The sequence below is a fragment of the Teleopsis dalmanni genome, chromosome 2, assembly GCF_002237135.1.
Source record: "Teleopsis dalmanni isolate 2A chromosome 2, ASM223713v2, whole genome shotgun sequence".
Taxonomy (NCBI): domain Eukaryota; kingdom Metazoa; phylum Arthropoda; class Insecta; order Diptera; family Diopsidae; genus Teleopsis; species Teleopsis dalmanni.
Window position 1 is genome coordinate 8,766,821 of NC_051847.1, and position 25,279 is coordinate 8,792,099.

The 25,279-nt window shown below is 27.2% G+C and overlaps 1 protein-coding gene across 1 annotated transcript in view; it reads left to right on the plus strand.

Moving 5' to 3' along the window:
• The first annotated feature begins 6,612 nt into the window (after window positions 1-6,612).
• The window catches only part of LOC119685106 (ell-associated factor Eaf-like), a 35,611-nt gene continuing 16,944 nt past the window's right edge, over window positions 6,613-25,279 (plus strand). The window contains exons 1-2 of the mRNA XM_038099312.1: window positions 6,613-7,214; window positions 10,565-10,657. Of these exons, the coding sequence (XP_037955240.1) occupies window positions 7,091-7,214; window positions 10,565-10,657 (217 nt within the window). The 5' untranslated portion in view covers window positions 6,613-7,090. The remainder of the gene's footprint in view (window positions 7,215-10,564; window positions 10,658-25,279) is intronic.

The following is a 25,279-nucleotide window of genomic DNA, read 5'->3' on the forward strand; positions in this document are numbered from 1 at the left end:
TTACTATAAAAAAGTGATCCTCTCTGTACAGCTCACAGAGAGGATGCTGTGAATAAACGCCGGACCCTAGTCTGTTCGATTCTGGTAACTTTGATGTTGAAGATGAACCTCGTTTTTGTTGGACAATCACTAATACTTGAAATACTTGAAAAAGACATTCATTGAAATGATATCAACATATTATAACATATCACAATCATAAGAAACAAAGAAGATTACTCTGCATAGGATCGAATAACTTAATCCTAATCTCCATAACAGCAGAGAGTAAATACCGCTGTTTTTCGTATTAATCTCCTTTATACTTCTCTAGCTGACATGCCAAGCATTAGTAGTTGGCATTAGCAGTTGTGATGAGCAAAAAAAAAATCAAATGAATTTCAAATCAAGTGAATGCTTGCGCCCAAAACTAAGTGTTTCCAGTTTGAATTGAAATAAACACAACAGCCTCTATTTCTCTGATAAACTCTGAACTCTAAACTCTAACTCTAATATATTATTTCTTCTATGTCCATAATGTTAAACAAAATTGAAATGATATGGTTGAATGCAACAGTTAGAGTTATAGAGTTAGAGCAATTTTTCTGATCTAAATAACAGAACTGCCGACATTGTGGGAAGTAGTATACGTAGAAGTACGCGATCTAAAAAAATAAAATCGTTCCGTTTCACAAATTTACAGATTTAAAAGATACAAATTAAGCTAAACAGAATAGATTTCATTATAATTAAATTAAACTGTTCCCACTATTACAAGAGCAGCAATAATATTTGCTAAACTAGCTGTAGTCTTCAATACAAGCGCTCTTTGCCTTTAGAAACTAACTAATTTAATCAAATTTTCAAATATTAATTTTTTTGCCGAATGCAATGCGCCTTATGGCGAAAAAAAACTTATTTATAAGTTAGAAGGGTTTCAACAGTAATGGTGTGTATTTTTTTTGCAATGCAGTATAATAGAATTTATCAGTAATATTTATTTCTTGTTTTAGTGTTATTAATATTATGATTTTAATGTTATTTTGTTCTTATATTCGTAAAAAACAAAACGCAATCTTATTACATATTTATTTATTAAAAACTAAAAATAAATACGTAAACTCTTAAATTGAACTGCACCCAATATTGCAAAGCAAACCAACCAAATGTTTGCAACATGGTTGTTGTCTCCGATACATAGTCGCGGTCCGCAACATTTCAAGCAGGGTGTTGAACAAGATGGCCAACAGCTTTCAAACTGTGTTCGTAGTGCTATTTTTTAAAATTAAAAAAAAATTTCAAGAATTTAAACATAATTTATTATTTTTTGCTTACGCAACGTTCAGAATTGTTAAAATTTAAATGACGAAACCAAAACGATCAGAGCTTTTTTCACGTTTTTTTCTGTATTTTTGAATACAAAAGAAATACAGACTCGATAATGGCGTAATATAATAAACCCCTATTTCGGTTGTAGGACTGCCACCTCATAAATGTTAGTGAGGTGGACGATTCAACATTGATTTAATTTTCCAATTGGTTTTCTGGTGTTTGTTTTCAAAAACGTTAAGGAAAAGTTCTATTGCTAAACATTCAATCGTTATTACATCGATCGTGTTTCAAATAAACAACTGTAAAAAAAAAATAAGTACAAGTAGACATCCCATTAACCATGACTCAGAAAACGACACGAAAACGTTAAGCGAGATCATATCTTCAAATAGTCAGGCAACTACATAATCATTCCAATTTTGAAACACTACACTCAAGTTGGTTCCATACAATAAGGTCTCATATCTGAAATAACTAAAATAAACAAAACTACTTTCGCTTAAATACTTCAACATGATCGATTCGACATATTTACAAAAATGAGTATCTGAAATTTATACGTAATATTTGAGCATTTCTGAGAGATATCAGTTTTATAGAGTATTTGAGTACTTTTAAAAGATATTAGAAAAACAGAACTGAAATGGCTGATTTCTTAATTGAATACGTTCATGTTAATTACAACCTTTTACAGATAGGTTTATATCTTTTACGAAACGTGTTTAATTTAAAATAAATGAAACGAATTTACCTATTAATAACAATAGGTTTAAAGGGTTAGTGTAGAAGACTTTCTTCATGATCACAATACTTCTTAAGGTTTGTCATATATTGTTATACATATATAATCTTATAATAATGAAAAAAATACATATCCAATAGTCACTAACCAAATATAGAATATGGCAGCAAACTATTTAAAAATAACGAGACCAGCAGTTAAAGGAATCTGCTTACCGATTGAGAAACAAGCGGAATATTTGGAATAAATTACAGATAAAACACTGGAGTAAGTAAAAATCGTGAGTACGCAAACTTTATAATTGTCTGTACACAATGAATTTTGTCCTTTTATAATTAAATAACATTCAAAAATTTTCTGAAATATGTACTGGCATTACTTAAGGCGGAGTTCCTTTATTTAGCTATATTAACACAAAATAATTCACAATTTCAATTTAAAATTAGTAAACCTTTTATATAAATAACATTATTACATATTATTAGTACTGCAATATAGTTCATTTGTGCTTTATATACGCATTATATTAAGCGTTTTCTTTTGACATGAATAGTCCAATAACACATGTATTCATGTCAAAAAAAAAAAACACTTAATATAATGCGTATATAAAGCACAAGTGAATTGTATTCTGAAATATGTACTGGCATTACTTAAGTCGGAGTTCCTTCATTTAACTATATTAACACAAAATAATTCACACTTTCAATTTAAAATTAGTAAACCCTTTATATAAATAATATTATTACATATTATTAGTACTCTAATACAGTTATATGTGCTTTATATAAGCATTATATTAAGTGTTTTTTTTACATGAATAGTACAATAAAACAAGTATTCATGTCAAAAGAAAAAACACTTAATATAACGCGTATATAACGCACAAGTGAACTGTATTCTGAAATATGTACTAGCATTACTTAAGGCGGAGTTTCTTCATTTAACTATATTAAACAAAATATTTCACACTTTCAATTTAAAATTAGTAAACCTTTTATATACCTAAATATTATTACACATTATTAGTACTGTAATACAGTTCATTTGTGCTTTATATACGCATTATATTAAGTGTTTTCTTTTGACATGAATACTTGTTTTATTGGACTATTCATGTAAAAAAAACACTTGATATAATGCGTATATAAAGCACAAATGAACTATATTACAGTACTAATAATGTGTAATAATATTTAGGTATATAAAATGTTTACTAATTTTAAATTGAAAGTGTAAAATATTTGTGTTAATATAGTTAAATGAAGGAACTCCGCCTTAAGTAATGCCAGTACATATTTCAGAATACAGTTCACTTGTGCTTTATATACGCATTATATTAAGTGTTTTTTTTTTATATGAATAATCCAATAAAACAAATATTCAAAATTTTAAACTTTATGGTTGATAAATACATATAAATACAAAAATACCTGCAGATAATTTTATGAAAAAGTTTTTTTATAGAAATATATATAAATTGAATGAAAAAAGTTATTGGTGAGCATTTTATACTGTATTTGAATTTATATAAAAGTGAACATTTTTTTTGGATTTATCCATAATAACAGAAAAAATAGTGAAATAAGGAAAAACAACGAGATCAAATATTTGGAGTTTTTAAAAGCTTCAGTTCTTCAGAAAGCAATACGAGATTGTCAATAAAATCGTTTATATAATTTTCAAACTTTTCAAATATTCAAACATCACTAGTAAATGCTAAATTATCAGTATTTATCAGTGTTTTATTTTTCTTGTCATGTTTTGTATATATTCGTGTATTGTATATTTTAATGAACATAATACAAAAATTATAAAATCATTAATAAATAATTAACGAATGAGTTTTTCACAATTATTAACCTGTCAGTCATCTTCACAACTTTTATTAAAGAACTTGCTTCTTTAAAATATTTTAATTTAATAGCAACAATTATAAATAATAAACAAATTCCCATGTTTTCGGAACGAATTTTTTCATTTTCTTTCAAAAATCATTCATATTACTTCAGTTTTAAGATTTGACACCATTGTCATGCGAGTAGCTTATTCCTTAAGTAGTTTCAGTAAAGCGGATGAATTTTTTCGAGTTTTATTTTTGTTTTGCATGTTAATTTTTAAGCAACACGTGTTCTATTGAAGCATTCATGTCAAAAGAATACACTTATTTTATGAAAGTTATTACTTTCATGTTAGAACAAAAGTAATAAATGAATGAAAAAACTATTCAGTTTTTGGATAGTTAATAATTTAATATTTTTTAACTTAATAATTATTTTTGAATCAATAATGCTGCCTATTGTAATACGTAGTATTGTAAAAGCATAACATATTTCTTAACGCCGTTGTTATGTATTTATTCATAATATTTAAGTGTGGCATCACTGCTCATTGCATACTCTCGTAAATTTCTCTCACAAATATTGACGGCTAAATGTCAAAAGTAGCATACGACAGAAATATTACATTCGCTTGCTCCGCCGTTTTAGAAAGCCGTTTAAATTTGTCGGGATTTTTGTGTTTATTTAGTTTAAGTAAAAAATTTTTAAAAATTCATATTCGTTAATTAATAAATAAGTGAATAAGAAGAAAGGTAAACTTTATTCCTTTCTGCAAATAACATAAAAAAATCTCATTGCGTCGCAAAAAATTACGTCAAAAATATAAATTCCGAGGTGTCGCATGTTAATGACGGTCGGCATTAATATCAAATCAGTTCAATGAGTGAGGGGAGATATTTAAATAATATGCCAAAATAGTGCTAAATATATAAAATAAAAAACGTAACGTTTGCTGAACAAAATCCAAAAATCTGAAAAAAAAATGTGTAAATCGCAGACAGACAACCCGTAGTTGATTACTTTGTGAAAGTTTTTTGTTGCTATTTTCCTACTTTCTGAGATTGCTGCCTTGATTTGTTACGAATTCGTAACTGCTCTCTTCTTCCTGCTGCTGTAATCATATGTTTTGTTGTATTTTCTTGTGGCATTCAATTCAGTAATTTTGTTGCTCGTGTGCTTGCTTGTGAAACAAGTAAACTTCCCCTTACGCTTAACAATTCTTCCTCACATTCTTAACTACATTGTTTTTGGCTAGCTTTTGTTTTTGTATGCAAAGTTTGTTTAATTTTTTTTTTGCTAGTGAGAAGCATGTCTTAATATCAGTAACAGTGTTGCATTTAGTGAAAGGTATATGGTATAAAGACCTTTATTATACAAAATTAAATGCGATCAGTTGCATATGATCGTACAGAATTCGACTAAAATACTGAAACTTCAACATATGGTTGGTGTTGATAGTTTGCTTTATCTATCAACGTTATAAAGCATAAACTACAAAATAATAATCAAATTAATTTTCCATATACTTTGTTTGATATATCAATATGACAAAGTAATTATCCTACGTATTTATATTAAATTATTTGCAATATAAATTTGGGTATTTGTTAACTACGCAAGTATATATGACATATGTTTTACATATTGCGTGCTTATAATATTATTTATTTAGTTGAAATCTGTTAAAGCATCTATTAATTTTATGTTGTCAAATTTCACTTGTTAAAAAGCAACATCGTAACAACCACTATGCTCTCAAATCCAAGTACTTTTTGTTTGTAAATTTTATTTTACGTGTACTCAGTGACGCAATAGGAAGCATACTGCCTTATTTTGTGATATAAGAATATATACGTCAAAGCGTTTTATTGTATATATGTATGTATAATTTTATGCTTTTCTGCTTATACTTTAAACATATTTATTATAATATATTAATGTATAAAACGTATAAAAGTACGTATTTAAAATTAATATATTGGTCTTCTACGTACAGTGAGAAATAAGGCAGTGAACAGAATAGCACACACCTTGGCATAGTTGAATAAAAATAAAAAAGAGCAACATGCGAGAGGCGGCGTAGCTAACGTCATAGACAACATGTGAATGTGTTTGAGGTCGTATCCAATTGTCATTAGAAAATACGTCTCAAACCAATTTAAAACATAATATCAAATATATAATAATGAGAGTATGTAAAAAAGTTTTCTTAGAACTTAATTTTGCTATAACCAACAGTTATAGTAAAATGAATTATTAATAAATATATGCTTCTTAATAAAATTTACCTATTTTACTGGCTAATTTACATCGTGTGCAAGAGGGCATTTCTGATAATGTGAACGTGTGTATATGTATGTGTGTGTGTATGTGAGAAGTAGAAGGTGAGATGCAAACATATGCCGAAGTGGAATTGCAAATTTGGCAGCCGCAGCAACGAATTGAGTGGAATTTTTTGTGTTTATTGTTGGCAAAGCGTTCAAGTGTAATAGCATTATTTGGAATAAATTAGCGCATTTAGCGTTTTGTGTTGAATATAAAAAAAAATCGAAAAAAAGAAATATGTTTTATTTTTTTTAAAAATAATATGTGAAAAAATGTATTTTAGTTATTTAAAAATTCAATTCAATGGAAAGTGTGCTTAATTAGTTGAGAAAAGAGAAAAAAAAGTGACTTAAATTATAAAGTATAATTTGGCTATTTTATTTTTGAACGGAGCTTTAAATTCTTTAATTTCATTTGAAAATTGTGTGCAATTTTATATTGCACGAAAAGCATTAAAATTTTTAATACATCGAATCAACCAAATCGCCTCAATTGTAAGGTTGCAGTGGGCTCAACTGTTGTCAGCTGCCCAAAAAAACCTTATAATAAAGTACCAAAATCACAATTAGTGCCTCAAGCCACAACGATTGAAGGATTTTTAGACAATCGTGTCGGCAGCATCGGTGGTGGATCTGTGAACGTTGGTAGCGGTGCTACTGCTTTTGCTGGTGCAATTGGTTTTAATTACAAACGAAGTGGCGCTGGTGAAGGTGTTACTGGCGGATTTGCTGCGGCAACCGCAACAAAACGTGGAACAAAATTACATCAACAATCAAGTAACAGCAATAATAGCAGCAATAACAACAACAATTACCAATTTAAAAACCACAACAACATCAACGTCAATCACAGTCCAATAACAAACAGTGGAATGATGATGATGAAACAAAAATCTTCACTGGCTGATCGCTTAAACATTGGCATTGAGCGGCGTGAATTAAAACTTGGTTCCACTTTTTCTAAAAATCCAAATCGGGCATTGCATACCATAAAATGTAAGTACAATATTTTGCAAAATAATCATTCATAAAAGTTAAAATATAATAGATTTCATATGTATTAATGTTTAGATGGATTTCTGGTTATAAAAATTTCAACATATTTTTTAATAGATATTAACTTTAGATAGTTGCTATAGTCTATAGCAAATAGACATTAAATCTAGATTTAGATTTAAATTTAGATTTAAATCTAGATTTAATATCTATTATATTTCTGTAGATATCTCAATGCTGTAAATACAATATAGAATAGTTGTAATAATTAAAATAGATCATATATAAATTGTTACATATTATATACACACTTCCAAAAACAAGTACTTTTAAAAAATATAGTTCAATATTATATTATAAATAACTTTTTATATAATATACATAATAATATAATATAATAATATTATGTACAATATAATAATATTATATATAATATAAGAATATATATTATCATTATGTAATAATGAATTACTTAATAAATTGTTTAAAAATTCTAACTTAATCTGCTAAGACTCACAAATATTGTATAAACACAGTCTAATTCGATTACTGCCGTTAAATATTAAAATAAATTGATTATATATATATTATATATATATTGATCAGACAGGTATGTTAATATCTTTCGTAATGCAGATTAAACATCTTAAGAAAATACTATAAGAATATAAACGGAACAGTTCTCGCGTTCATAGAAAGTTTAGTAGGTTCGCTTTCAATAACAATGAAATAATGAAAATCCGCAAATCGTCGTTGACGAGTAGTTTCTGAACGTAGAGCTTGACCCTTCGAAAACTTAAAAAATGATTATAAATTCAAAATATTTACTTTTTTCTGATTGCAGTTCACTTATTCTGAATTAACCTTTAATTTGCATTCAAAAAATATTATTCAATGTAATATTTAAATAAATTAATATATATATATATATATATATATTATTTAACAATTAAACAAAATAAAAATATAGAGCGATAAATCACATTTAGTTTCGAAATGGGTATATCATAAAATCAATCATTAGACTAAATAATTTTATAGTCGAATATTTTATTTATATTTTTATATATTTTTATTTTTAATTAGTGGACTTGCAGAAAAAAAAATTTACCACAGAAGTTCAGAATATTAGTTCTAGGCCCTGAATTTCATAAAACTATTTCTATTTTCTCTAAATTTCATATCATATAACATATTTTGTTACTACAAAATAGTTTTTGTCTTAAAAAGTACATTTCTGAACCTGAAAAAGTACGCTTTTACATTCGGGTTATAACATATATTATACTATATAATTGAAATTTTTCAATTAATACATAAAAACTTGCGTCAGCTTAAAAAAAAAATCTAAAATGTGCACATAACTAAAAATAAATCTTTTTTATCAGGACTGTCAGGTTTCCTAGAGGTAGTTTATGATGTTGCAGGTGCCGATTTGCATTTCATTTTTTTTAAATAGATTGTATTTCAGAGCTAATATTTCTTTTGTTGAAACCTTTTCACTATATTTTTTGTCCTAATACATGAATAATGCATGTCATTGCTGGAATGAGGTAACTTTTTTATTTTGTGACCATGAAACTAGAATATTTCTTAGAATTTCGTAGCGGAAATTCCGTCTGAACCAAAGGATAAATCAAATACAAATAAATGAATGTACAGTTTTATATAAATTCAGTAATATATAATATAATCGTAACAGTAGTAAAGTTAGTCCAATATTAAATTAAGTTAATGATTTCAATTAATATGCCCTTTGAAAAGCAAATAAACTACTAAAATGTTTAAAAATTCGATAGAAATCAATTTAAATTATAAAAAAAATTAATATTAATGATAAGTAACAGATTTATTTGTACCTTATTTAAAACAATACTCATACATATTGGAATTTTTAAAAGTAATCTTCAAGATTATTTTTTTTTTCTGCTTATTGTTTGACTTATTTTGTTTAGATGAATCATTGACTTCAGCTCCTCAAGCCTCCTTAGCTACGTGCTTGTGTTACAGCCCGACTTCAGGTCTTCATCAATCTTTGAAAAGTCTATATTATAAATAAATAAAAAATACAACTGAAGAAGAAGAGAAGAGAATAGGGATGGAAAGTGGTGACGTGAAAGAAATTCAAAGGAATTATAATTATAATTAGTGTATGATGTGGATAAGCATCAGGTTTAGAAATTTTCCAATCTCAATGGAAACAAACTACAAGTTTAGAATTGGAATTAAGGCACACTATCGTCATGCTTTATTTCTGCGAAAAATAAGTTGTAAGATATTAATAACATATAGCATACATATAGCATAATACTCTAGGTTTCTTACATGCTTTATTAATGGTTTTTGAAATCTATTACACGGCAGATTTGTAATTTCTTCAAAGGTGAAGTGTTTGAAGTGATTGCATTTAGTAGAACTGCTGTAAATGAGGAAAACTTTCTGCAGTTCATTAAAAAATTCGCGAAGTAGTAATTTAAAGTAGCAAATGCGTATACTTAAAAGATATGTTAGATTAGGTTGGAGTATTGACCTTGTGTCCAAAGCCCACACTGATACTATATAAATACTTAAACAGAATCTAGTAGTAATCTGTATCATTAAAGACGAACGCACTTTACCCTTGAGAAGAAGGCTCGTTGTCAGACTACAGACAAGTTTTATAGAACACAAGTTTGCATAAATGTTTCTATTTGGAAAGGAGATATATTTGGAAAGGAGATATATCTTTAGTGCACACATTGTTATAGAACACAAGTTTGCATAAATGTTTCTATTTGGAAAGGAGATATATCTTTAGTGCACACATTGTTGTATGGGGTCTATGGTAACTAGAGAGAAAGTATAACTTCCATAACCAATATCTTCGACAGAAGCTGCTATGCATGATACGATTGATTCATTTATTTAATTAATCACTTATTTTATTTAGTTTTAGTATTCTAATGTTATTAACAATTTTTAGTAAAAATGTTAATATAAAATTTACTATGAATAGTCACTAGTTAATAATTAATAATTACTATGTTTACTATTGTATATTTGTATATTAGATATACTAAAGAAATACTCAGTTTTATTATTTTAGGTATGAACAATTCCATACATTACGTTCAATTTAAATAGTCAACATGGTTTATTCCACGTCTAAATAAATAATTAAAAATCGTATGACTAATAATAAGTTGCATAATTATTCATAAAATTTTTAAGCAACAACCATTTTTTGTTGTCATGAGTTGCATAAGATTGGTTCGTTGGTTACTCATGTTTTCATAGCAATCAAAATAATTTGAAATAAAATGAAATCTCAGACTAATCTATATTTTTCTCTCCATATTTCCATTACACAGATGACTTCAAGCCCGCTAGTGTGGATAAAAATAAAATGGCTAATGTTCAATTCGAATCAAACAAGCAAGTTACTGTTACCGTGCCAAATTTAGGTAAGTGCTATGGCAAGATTGCATTGCATATTCGTATTAAAATTATGAAAATGGCTTTGAAAATCAATCAATAACTCAGTAGAAAAAATATATTTATGTTTTCTTCACTTTTAACATAAAAAAAAAAATTATTTCTGTATATACATATATTTCTCCATATAATTAAGTTTCGTTTATTATTTACTCGTATTTTACAAAGGCGTTGCTTTTTTTGCCTCTTTTAATAAAAAATTATCTAGAAATTACAAGTAAATATTTTTTAATTTTATTTATTATTCAGTAATTTAATTACTGAATAATTTTATAATTTCCAGAAAAGTTATTATATCTAATGTATTATCAATTTTATGTTATTAGTTACAATTGTTTTCCTGAAGTTATAATGTTTTATGTTTCTGTAATCGCATAAGAATTTCTGGAACATTCCTATCTTTTAGGTTTTTTAAAATGCTTTTCATTCTTATAATTATCTGATATATATTATTCTTGAATATTTTTTACATTGATATTTTTAGAACTTTTTCAACGATAAAACTTTTAATACAATGTAGGATTTAATTCAACTTTTTGTTGAAAAGAAACAGAACTTCTGAAACCCACTGATAATTTTTAATTTGGAAGTAGTAATAATATATCATGATCTATTTGCTATCCCTATCCCTAGAAAGTCTTCCAATTTGGATTCTTATCAAAAATTAAGATAAAAAATCGTTACAGTTACTCTTCATGAAATTTATCAGAGGGATGAAGAATGATACACGGAGACCTATAAGAACATAGTGAAAACATTGGTGCTAAAGAGTTTAAGGTGTATAGAGTTTAAGGCTCTTAAAAAATCATCTAAAAAATCTTTGGATTTAGTTTTTGCGACATCTTTTATTTCAATAAAAGCCGCATGTCGATATTTGATTGATTTCTTTTGCCTAAATGGAGGTTGAAATTAATAAACATTAAAACATATTTTGATTGTAGTATTCAGACTTCATTTCTGTCCAATGAAAGACAGATGATAATGGTAGTCGACTTGTTTCCTGATAACAGCAACAATGATTAAATTTCTTCTTAGATAGACGATGACAGAAGTATATCTTGAATGAAAAATTCAGTAATTATTTTAAAATTCACGGTTCAAAGCAATTGTTGGTTTAATTCTCGATATTTAATTATTATTATTTATTAACTTTCAGATATGTTTTATTTCACTCTGAAAACCGATAATTACTTACTATAAAATGTGAATGTATTATTCGATGAAAGAGTGCTTAAGTTTTTATTTTTTTTTTAATTTTGATTTTAAAGTTTATAGGCTATAGGTCACTTTTTGTTAAATAATTCAACAATTAATATTTTTTATTATGATCCTGTTGATGACTCGCAAGGAAAATCGAAATATGTCAGAATAAAAAATATATATAAAAACCATTATAAAAAAAAGGTCGATAAAAATTTTTATGGTCTTCAATTTATATTAATTAAAAAAATTAGATTATTATAGTTAGAACTATGTATATTCAACAAGTAATTATTTTTATTTTTATTATTATTAAATAATAATTTATTTATACTATACTAGACTGTATTTTATACTGTATCGCCGTGCTTTCACTTTTCGTAGATTTCTTTCTCAAGATGGGTTATATTTTCTTCGAAATTACTATAAATTCATTAGCTGCTATATTCTTTAAACTTAAGATGAATGATTTTGGATATCTGAAAACTGAGTCGAATGTGGATTGCTATTTATTTCAAACTCGGATACCTCAATTGTCCATTTCAACATTTAACATATAAAGTACTTAAATGTTTGAGTTTGATTTTTCCGATAATAAATACTTGAACTAAATATAAATAAATATAAAATTTACTACGGTTAGACACATTTCTTTACTAGGTTATACAGCATTTTTTTTCACATTTCTAGCTTAGTTCATAACTTGCCCAATCATTTGATTTATTTTAAATCAAATAATTTTAATTTTAATTGGTATGAATTTTCTTTTATTAAACAATTTAAAGCAATTTTCTAAAAAGCTATATTTATTTTTGGAATAATCTCCGATGATAATTTCAACAATGAACTTGAATCTCTTTTTTTTTTGTTTGCTTATAATTCAAACTATTGACCAAATTCCAAATAAATAAAATCCGTAAACATTTTCAAACTAATCAAAAAATTAAAAAAAAATTTGTTATCGAATTCTACTTGCTGATAGCACATATTAAACTATTTTTTGCCATATTTTTTTTTTTTGATGTTCGTAATTAATAATGAAAACTGAGTATATATGAAACGTAAACGAGTTGAGAAAATAAAAGAGATACAATCCAAAAAAAAAAAGAAGAAAAAAAAACGAAATATTAGCACACCGTGTCGAATGGCATGCAAAAGCAAGTTCATTATCAACATAATAAACCGATTGAGAATTATTAGATAAATGAGCATGAGCGCCTGTTACTATAACACTATACGCAATGTACAGTGTGTAGATTCGTTCGTTCGTTCGTTCATTCTATTGAAATGTATATTAGAAACTGCATTGAATTGATTTGTAGTAAGGAATGAATATGTATGCATTAAGCGAGCGATGTAGTATTTTACTACTATACCAGAATCGTATCTGATATATGTGATAAATGAGTACGTACTTCTCACACATTAATATTAATTACAGACATGTATTGCATTTTAAGCAGTGTGACCATTTGAATTCGGTTCTGCTCGCATTGCTGACATTACTACCGACTGTTGACAACCGACATTACTACTCACTTATTACTCAATTACTATGAGCATTGGATTTTATTTCTCATTAAATACCGCAGTTATTCTATACATAACATGACAGTCATTTATTTATAAAATAGCTTTGTAGGTCTGTAAAGTAGATAGAATATACTAAACAACATGCACTCTTCTGGTATCTGCTCTTTCGCATATGCTGGCTTGTTTTTAATGTTATTACTTTGATGGTTGTGTTAAGTTGTTTGTTCTAATTCTGCTTTCAATTGAGGTAACCTACATTTTAATAGAAATGCTTATACCTACATATATATATTTATCTAAATATGGTTTTAATATACAAATGCTGTGTGTAAATATATTTTTTCGTTCATGAATGCGAACCACTTGCAGAAACAACTGAAGTAGTTTTTATTTTTATTGTATTTATTCCTTTTATCATATTATTTGTATTGAAATAAAAAACTAAAAAGTGTATTTAAATGTTATGGAGGAGTTATGGCTATATTTCACTGTTATAAATTTTCTTCAAACGTTAAATTGTAAATAAAAGGCATAACGTTACCTTATCAAATTTTTATTAAATATTTGAAAAGAACTTTCTGCTTTCATATAAGATACGGTAATTTGCATATAAAATCAAATATTTATTTCCATGTATTATATACAAAACCTAATAAACTAGATGTAATTATAAAGCATGGTTTTTAAATTACACAGTTTATAATTACAAACAAATAATGCCTCTACAAACAGAATAGTATTGAAATTTAATAATTAAAAATAAAAATATAATTAATTAATTCAATTATTCTACAGCTGGTTTATGATTTCGTTCTAATATAAACACAGCAAGTGAATTTGTTAATAAAATTCTCGAAAAATGTGAGAACATATACAAGTCAAGTACGACTTTGGATCAATTGGTTAAGATGCGCTGACTCTCAGCCTCAAATTTAGCAGGACACGAGTTCGATTCCTGGTATTTGCAATCTCAAAAAAAAAAATTATTTACGAATAATTAAATACAAGAATTATTTCCAAGACCACTGTAGATGTGTATTTGGAGATACACGAAACAGCTGTATGGTCAAAGAAAAATTCAATTAATTACAAATAATATAATATTAGTTTATAATTACGAAATTCATTTATACTTGTTATAATTAGTTTTATGTTTTTATAATATAGCAATTATAAAATAAAATAGAATATAATAAGTTTCTGGAATCGTAGTCGAACCAACCACTCCGGCTATCATAGAATATTTTTACTAATAAGTAACAGTAAATAAACAGAAGACATTTAGCTTTTCAAATGGAAGTCAGAATATCTATAGGTGAGAATTTCTTAATTTGGATATTGCATACGCAAGTTGTTCAATTTTATACCCACCAATGAAAAGACGAATGATTTGACATGACATATTTAATGGCAGAAATCTACTAGTCGAACTGTCTGGCGAAAATTACAGAATAATATATGCCTGTAAAGATCAGCTATGATGAGAAAAATAATGGTTAAAATTATAATATTGTTTCCACAATTTTCTATATTAATTAAATATTATTTTAGCAGTTTTTAAAAGAAGAACCTTCAAAATACAAGTTAGTTATACACCAAAAGAGGTTTTAGCAGCTATGGGTCACTTCATTACTATTATTGATATATAAGTTATTTAAAGTCAAATGGTATTTAATATTTAAAAAAGTAACCATACAAAAAAATTTGATTTGAGTGCAATATATAACGCAAACTTTGTTTGCAATATAAACACTGAATCCTAATCCAGAAAACTGGATTAAAAATACACCTCATCAGGGGTTTGAAACATCCCCAAAATCAACCGAAATTGGTGTTTGAAAACCACAACTAAACTAAATGAAATCAATTAATTAAGGATGAAATTTGGCATAAAAATTTCTTGCCATTGTTTAAAATTTTTAATTGACAAATTTAAATTAAAAATAATAAATTTCCTTCTCAATAAATTTATATTAATTTATTTTTTTTATACTTGCCTACGCGTGCACACACTCATACAAATACATTACATTAATAGTAACAACAACAACAATAATAGGAGCGAAAAAATGAAAGTAAAAAAGAAATAAAACAAATGGAAAATAAAAGTTCACTGATAAAATAACTTGAATCAAAATTTATTAAGTTTTTATCCAATAACTGAAATTCAGTATATGGTACCTACTATAATATTTATTATATTAATATTATATGCTTTTGTAATATTATTAAATATTTATAATTTAAATTGACCTAGCAAAAAAAAAATTTTTTTTTAATTATCATGAACCTTCAAAGATTTATTAATTGTATAAATCAAGTTTTCTATTAATATTAATTAATTAATACGTTTATTTAGTAAAAAATATTAATAAAATATTATCATCATAAAAACAAATAATTACCTTTTACAACAATAAAAATATTGCAAATATTCTGTGTAATTATATCAATGCTAAATGATAAATAACTCAACATAAAAAATAATAATAACATTTTAAGTAAGAACAGCAGCAACAACAACAACACAATCAATTTATTTCTGTGCATGAGTATTTCCTCTGTTGGAGCTTTCAGCCTTCAATTGATAATTTGTTGATTTCTACATTTTCAATTTCGCTCGTTCTCGTTCCCTTGCAAAGGTGTTAAATCTAAGGGGGGTTGCTTAAGTGACTATGTGCTTATGTGTTGTTTGTTGTTGCTGATTTCCACTGCGTTTTTGTGAACAAGTTCATGTTAACTGATTGTTTGATTGTTCTTCTTCTTCTTGCTTTGGCTCATATTATGTTGTAATTTGAGGCGTGATAATGTTCTGCTGTTAACTAATATTATAATTATTTTTGTTATTGTTTTTGTTTTAATGTTGTCTACTCTGTTTGTTTTTGCACATATGCACGTGTAGTTTTTTTATCTTATCTATTTAGTTTTTGGTTGTTGTTGTCTTTTTATGCTAAATAATTTTGCTTACTCTTTCAATGTTGAATTCAATTTAGTTGAATTGCAAATGCTTTCTTTATGTGTTTGGATTGTTATTTATTTTGATATTTTTTTTTTGTTTTTTCATTTTGTTTTTTCATTTTTGTTGTCTTTGCACTGTTCATAGACCTTTAACAGACCTTTAATGTCACAACGCACGCAGAGTTATTTCTGGAATTAAATTTATTCAATTTCATTCAACGTTTTTCTATTATTTGATTGTGCTAATTTTTTTATGGTAGATGATTATGATAAAAAAAGCCTAAATTTTAAAAATTGTAGGATTTGTAATTTATTATTTACAAATGAATGGGGTATATTTGTATATGTGTGTATGTGTATATGTAGAAAAAGAGATATGCAAATAGTTTTAAAAAAGTTTATATTTCTCGAATTGATTTCTGAATAATTTTCTAGCAAAAAACAGGTTACTGCTCCAATTCACGATTTTTTAAATCCAGTTTCACTATTTGCCTTCTCTACTTTTTTTTCCTTCTCTACTCTTTTCAATATTGTTGCTAAGGCCAATTAAATACTCTTACCAGGAAAGTATTTCATTTCAGACATTAAATTAGCTTTAACGACAAGCAAAGGCACTTGATTTACTAAACCGATAAATAAGTTGAGTTTGTCAATTCTCTGAAGTGACATTTGTTAGAAGTACAAGTAAAGTTCAATATTAATTCAATAAAATATCTTCTCTACTTTCGATAATCACGAAATGACAATTAAAACCAGTATACAGTGCTACTGTCACAAGCATGCACTGAACGTACACGTGTACAACATTTGACTTGGGTTTTCATTGGTGCCAATAATCACGTGTAATTCTGAAAGCTTTAACAAAGAAGAAGAAAAGTAAATAGCAAAACAAAACGGAACACAAAATTTTATAAATGTCTTCTAATGCAATAATGAGCGTTAATTTAACTAAATATTGCTATTTGTAGTTTCCACTCAGACATCGGATATGTAACTTACATTTTTTATAGAACTTTTTGAAAGATTTTCATTTAATATAATAATAAGACTAAAGAAAAAAATTTCTATAATTTTATATACATAATATAGTGATATAGTAATTTGAAAAAGATTTAAGCCGTGATGCACTTCACACATAGTAGCGTGACAGTGCAACACATTTGACCAAGTCACTACTATTGGAAATCTCGAAAAACCCAATGTCGATACACCTTCCAAATCTTGAGTAACAAAACTGGCGATTCAAAAAGATAGATAATCAGTATCAGAAATGGTTGGGAATATAAGGTTCGAATTAAAGAAATGATTGGAAAGAAACTTTATCTGCGTCGGAAATTGCTCGGAAAATTAAGATTTGAATTGAACGAATTTAGAAAACAAATAGTTGATCAGTTAAACATATGAAAAACAACCATATCACAAATGAAGGCATGGTGAAGATTTAAGAGTTCTAAAAATGACAAAATTTTACCAATGATAAAAAAAAAACCTAAAAAAGCTCTTGCATTTAAATTAACATTATGTTATCAACTTCCCTGAAGATCTAATGAAAAATTTTCTCAATTGAATAATTTCTAAACAATTATGATGGAAGTTATATAAAAATTTAGACATTTAACTGCTCACAATAAGTTGTATACGGCTCCTACCGTTTGTGATGGTTTGGGTGGTTTAAATAGTTAATAACGTTATTAGTTGAAAGATACGACTCTGCCGTCAAGATTAATTTGAATGTTTATCGCCAAAATTTTCCGGAATATTGATTGAGACTGCGTTCAATTGCTAAGAGTAAACGTTCTACATATCCTATCGGTGACCTGTACTTATGATGACTCCCGCATTTTTTTATTGTTTTTTACTAATCAATCATCAAATATTATATTGTTTTATCGATTTATTGATTTATGCTGTAGAACTGCAGAATATGATTGACCATAGTTTGATATATCTTTGACGATTTTTTAAGCAGCTTTAAAAAGGTCGGCATGTTTTGTGATATTGAGAGTGAAAGTGATTTTCTTACTCACTTTTAACAAATTCAGATAAACTTCTGTTTGTGTCGAAAGAAATTAATAATTTTGGCTTATTCAATTATTTCATTTAAAAAAAAGAAATCAATACTAAAGACACTGTTCAAGTGAATTAAGAGGTAAATCGACTTAAAATTGTAGATACATTAATATAAAGGATTAGTATTTGTAGTTACATATAAGCTTCTCGAAGATTCGACTATACCTTCTAGTATGTTCGATTGCAGTGAGAAGTCCGAAATTGTTGTAATTCCTTTCACTTATTAAATGGAATTATTTTTTCACAACATCTATTTAATTACAATCTAGTTACAAATATGATTTGTGCTTAAGTAGATAATTTTAGTTGTCTTTAAATTATGGTAAAGTATAAGATACGTAAATGTTGTGTTCACAACAAGTTTAATTAATTTACCTTTTAAAATTGTTGCTGTGAGAGTTAGGGGATTTTTTAATTTCCATTTAAAAGTAAAATTGTTTTTTTTATATAATATCTTAATATCTTTTCTAAGTATCACAGTTAACAAAACGTTTAATGAGTAAGTCGAAATTATTGTAATTGCAAGTAGCGCTAGCGCCAAAGAAGAGAAGAAGAGTGAGTTCCGCTTAAAATATTTTATTACAAAAGTTATGTAAATACTTTTCCTTAACTTTTTCTACTTAATTTGTTACGAGTTATTGTCAACATATCGTGCAGAAAAAATGCATAAAAATCACGAAACTTTTCATTACATTTCATATCAAATTTTACTCCAACCATAAACCTACAAAGTATTGTAAAAATAAACCAATCTCATGAACAATGTCTGTCTGTTTGTCTAACGTCTAACTACATATCTAACAGTGTCTATTGCCTATGCACCATTTGCATAGGCATTGCGAGCTCAAGTAAGTATGTATGTATGTTTGTATGTATGCAAGGTATATGCATGTTCGTATATATTTTTATGTAAAAATGTTTACTTTGTGGAATGCTTCACTGATTTTTTAACTAAAATTACTTTTATTTCAAATAAAAAGTAGTAGCAGTTTCTTTGTTGTTGTTGTGGTTGTTGCTTTTAATTTTAAACTTAATAATGGAAAAATTATGTCATCACACAATTGTTGCTCGCATGTTAATTCTTTATTTGCACATTATTTCTTTAGTTTTTTTAGTCTTTTAATCTCATTTTCTTTATTATTTTTCATTTATTTTTATTCTGAGTTTTTTTATTTTTATTGCACCTAAATACTTCATCCACATGCGAATACACCTCAGGCGAACGAACGTTCCTTAAAAAAAAAATTAAATAATACAAATGATTTTCAGTGCCCAGACCAATGTACATTTAATTGTATTCTGGATTCGGGGTCTTCTTGTATCTACAATGTAAAATTGTAGATAAAATTGTAAATTCTGGATTGTACTATAAGTATCGCGTCACAATTAAACATTGATGTGCTCTACTCAACGAAGAATAAGATTTGTTATCTGAAACTGGATCCTAACACTAGTCAGAATTCTGTATCCGCTTGTATTTTATTCATTATACTTTATACATGAAGCAAGTTCTTAAATATGTATCATCTCTTAAATATTTTAATATCTGAAAAAGAAATATTTGTATACTTTTATTTACACTCCATTTTTCAGACATAAATAGTTATTTTTTTTATATAAAGAGAATATTAAACAAGAGTTGTTGAATAGTATTGAACTTAAAATATATATATCTATAATTGATCTTCGTTTGTAAAGGATAGCTTTGTAAAATCGTCATAATGAGGCTATAACTATCGTAGCTACTCGATTTACAAATAGTTAAGTGAACATATATATCATACATATTGCAAATCAGGTTGGGCTAAAGCCTTTATGCATTGCAACCACGATTTATTGTGCACCCCTTTGTATTAAAACATTTAGTATCTCGAGGAATCGGAGCTGCTTTTATGGAGGGAGTTTTTGAAGGTTTTCATCCTCTAGTTGGTATGCACCTAAAATTTTAAATTAACTTATACGAGCAGTATGTTCAGAGTTGATCTATCTTAAGTGAGTCAGTAATTTTGCCCAACGAAAGTGAACTTTCAGAGCTTGGCGAACAGAAAACAATATGCTTTTCCATACATTGGATATTAACCAGTTTAAGTCTCTGATATATCATTCTTGCTTTCTGAATTGGATAAATTTATTATACTAAGATTCAAGTCTATTTGTATCGCGCTCTTTCTCTCTCACGCACTTTTTCTCCTTATCTCTCCTCTCTTTCCTGCCCTTCTCATTCACCCACTCTCGCTCTTACTCTCGGCCTTCTTCCTTCTCTATCCCTATCTTCTATTTTATCTATACCTCCCTCTTTCCTTCACTCTTCCTATCTTTTCCTCCAGAATCAACCTGCTTTTAGCCCCTTCCTTATTTCTCCCTACCTCTCCTCTCTATCTCTTTCTTTTTCTCTCTTATTTATTATATCTCTCTCATTCTTCTTATCTCTCTTGCTCTCTCTCCCTCTTGATGTCTCTCTTATCGAATTTTTTTTTCGTCTGTTAACATTTTATTTTAATTCTATATAAGATATGACAGCCTTCTTATTGTTTTGCAATAATTAAAATATAATACTCCACATGTTGAACAGTAGCAAAGCTATGAAATGCTTGTAAAATGCGAAATGCTTCCTGGAAATATAGTTCAAGGAAATTTTATTTAAGTGCTCTTTACTTTGTTAAATAAAAATGTAAATAGATATAAAATCTATATTATTCAGTTGAATTTCAATGCATTTATATTTTTCAGCGCAGAGTAAGAATGTTTAGAATGTTGTGGCACATCGCGACGGCCATCAGTTTTCCGTAGCAACACAAATACCCATTTGGCATACTTCTGATTTGTTTTTACCTATAGATTTAAATGTGTTTATATTTTTATTTATCTTTTTATTTTTATATGAATTATTTTTTACTTTCCTCCTTGTGCATCATCATCATCAAAAGTAACAACAACGCATATGACCTCAATTTTATCAAGTTTTGTTGCTATAAGCGATGTTGTCGTCGGTTGTTTTAATTAAATCTGCATCTCCAAATTATTTGACAACTGTGTTTTCCAACTCTTAAGATACAGTGGTGGTAAATGGAATTTATATGGAGTGTAATCGGCAAAATATATTGAGTTTTCAGTAAAATATTATTTATTATAAATTTATTTTATTTATTACACTCGTAGTATAAAGTAATATTACAGTTCTTTATAGTATATAATAGGCACATAATGATCCATCTCTCTGAATAAACAACATGCCCAGCAGTCACAATAAAAAACGTTATCTTAAAATTATATAAATTGATACAAACATAAATGAATTAGAAAGCATTTAACTGGCTCATTAACTCATGGTTTTCAAATCGGCATTATATTAAATCGATGTCTGGATGTCGATCTATAGAATCAAGAATTGGAATAATACAACATTGAATTTTTCGTAAAGCTTTGTTTGAGTTTCTAACATCAAATACAGAGAGTTCATTGGTACATAAAAAGTATAATTATATAGACAGACTGAAATATTCCAATGATTAGAACTGAAATTGATTGTTTAAAAGCAAACCTCACAAACCATACAAAGCTTCCAAATCACTCGAACTCTTCAGAGAAATGATGACACTTTTTACTTGTATTTATATTAAAGTCAGATTTAATACATTTTTAGATTCATGAGAAAATTTTGTTAAAGCCTTCCAAAGATACAAAATAAAATAATCTGACATTCTAAGTTATTTTACAAAAATTGCCCACTGTACATTTAAACGATTGGTGGGCCTATTTAAATAAAAAATGCTCTTCAGTATATCATTTTATTTTATATAGGTATATAATTTTTTCCGAAATCTCCTAAAACAATATATAGACTTGAATATTCTCGAATTGCTTTTCTGTTTGACACTAGAAATGTTTATCTACACACTTGCAAAAAAAAAAAAATAAATATCTACACGACGCGCCGATACATGTGAGAAATGGCTTCGGTACTTTTCGATAAATTTTCTATACGATTTTTCTATTTTATTTATTGAGCTTTATTGGACGGACTCACGTGGACTAAATGAACGATGTTTCATTGAATTATTTATTGCAAATTTTGAAAGCATTTTTAATATATTCACACATGGCGATTTGGTTAGACGATTTGTTGCTGTTACTTTGGCTGATTGCTTATTTTTGGAGCGTTGAATTCAAGTACCTCATCATCAGCGTTTCGTATACGAAACATCATTATCTCAAAAATGAACTTTTAATTTCCCAAACGTGATTACATCAGTAAATGTCAATGACTTTTATTGTTCTTAAAATTAAAAACATGTCAGAATATCAGAACATTATTGAATTACTGGGATGTTTGGTTGGTGTCTTTTGTATTTTATTTTTACCTTAATATTGTAATAAAGTATTATTTACATTTTCAAACGAAATTGTTAAAGGTGAAACAAAGGTATAAGGTATGAATTTCAAAATAAATTGAAAAAATAAAATGGTATTGTCTTTTATCAAAAAGTTTTTATTTCTCTCTCTATTTGTATTTTATTTTTATTTTAATTGTAAATGAATTGTAAATTTCAACAGCGTTTAAAATACTTATCGACGCTTTTGTATCTCACACTAAAAAAAACTTTATTTATTAATAAATAGTACATACATTTTTATTTACTCTTGATAAAGCATGTACTTTTCTCTCTTATCGCTTTGACTTTAATGATATTGTTGGGTTGGCCGTATTGTCGCATTACTACAACAATTATTTAATTTAAATATAATAAAAAAAAACATTGAATTTATTAAAAGTACTTTCACTTATTTTATTGCAATAAATGCAGCAAAAGCTTTATAGCATATGGGGAACCGCAGATAACTGCTATGGCCTTATCAGCTGTTTGTATTTTTGCAGGTGGCTCTACTGTCTAATAAATAAAAAAGTGATACTGAAGTGATATAATAATGGAATGCCTTAGCACAAACAATACACAAATGAAGTTTGTGAAGACACGTTTTGAATGGTTAATTTGAATATTTGAATATAATTAAGTCCATTAATTGAATCAGCAATCAGCTCTGAAAAAAATGATCAAGTTGTGTTTTATTTTTGTGTTTTATCACACAAACATAACATTGGAGATATAAATTAGAATTAAAATATCTATTAAAATTTAACAATTTTTTATAATTAATATAAGGTATTTATATGTTAGATTTAAAATTTAAAAAAAAATTTTTAAATTTTGAAGATACGAAATAGTGATCAAAATAAAGTATGAGTTAAAGTTATTTTGGAATCAGCAAGGCCCAGAAAAAATCACATCTAATTACAGGACTAAAGCGAAGAGAAGCAAAGGGCTATTAAAGAACGTTGCTTTAAAGAAAGCAGTAAATTGTACTCAAAACGTATATATTCTATATATTTCTTATTCGGGGACACCAAAAAGTTATAGCGCCATTAAGTTTGCATCTAAAAGAGTTCTAGGAAAGAGTAGGTTCACTATTTGCGCATTCTGTGTAGAATCAATGGTCATTTTACACTTTTCTTATAATATAACAACTAGTGCTTTAAAGTGTATAAGTACCGAACTGCTCGAGCAATGGGGCTCGCTGTACAGAATCTATAAGTTATTTACCCTTTTTCTGTAATATAACCTCACCAGTGTGTCAAAGTGTTTGAACATCGAACTACTCGAGCAGTTTGCTTGATATATTCAAAAAGATATTCGAGCAGCTCTCTGTGTTGAAGCGAAATGTTCGATCAGTACAAAGATACTTGATCATTAAAATACTTGAAGCTTCGAACAAATTAAATAATATTTGAAGCACAATATCAGTTACGGAAAGAATACACGGTAATATTAAGGATAAAATACAAAACAATAAAACCCGTAACCTGTCGTCTACTATAACCAAGTACCGCTTGTCACTAGCGGATGAACTTAAACTACATGGATTGCAATAAACAACACTATACTACACATGCTACGTTGCCTGATACAATATGTTAATCATTTTATTGTAAATTGAGGCACAAAGTTGTAAGAAGACGGGGTATCATTACGAGATATAATGAGAACAGAGAGAGAGAGAGAGATAATGAGACGTAAACACAAATTAATTGCATTCGATTTGTGACTATATCATATGTCAAAAAATTAGGAATAATATTTGACGATCAAGTATCCGGAAACTTAATAAGGCAATGAACATGGTAATCTCCCATGTGAATTTTAGTTTATGTAGAGATCGAAATTAATACAGAACCATATTAAGGAATATTATGATTAGAGTAAAACGTAACCACAAGCGTCAATTGCGATCTAAATTGTGGTGTCACAAAGATTGTATAAGTTTACGTCACAGAACCCTTCTGACGGATTTATTTAAGTAAATCCAAATACTAATATACTCCTTTAGTAATTAAGTGAAAAATATTTGTTTCAAAGAGTCCATGTAGAAAGTTAGTTATAAACAAATAGAGACTTAAATGGTTTTAGCTGCATACCGATGCATTTCAAATCTCAACATTAATACCTCTACAAACAGAATAGTATTGAAATTCAACAATTAAAAATAAAAATTCATTAATTTTTATATATTTTTTTCAATGATATTACTAACAGCATTTGTCAATGTATACTCTACGACATTCTAAGCTGATGCTTCTAACTGTTTGTATGTTTAATTGCAGTTTCATATAAAAAATTAATCTTTCAATCTTTAACATTCTGATCTTAACTTGAAAGACTTATAAAATACAAATTAAAACAATAGACAGTCTTGTAGCTTTTTTAAATTTTATTTTTTTTTTGTTTTTTGTAAAAAGAATGTTTAAGAGAAAATTCATGAAGTACCCAATTAAT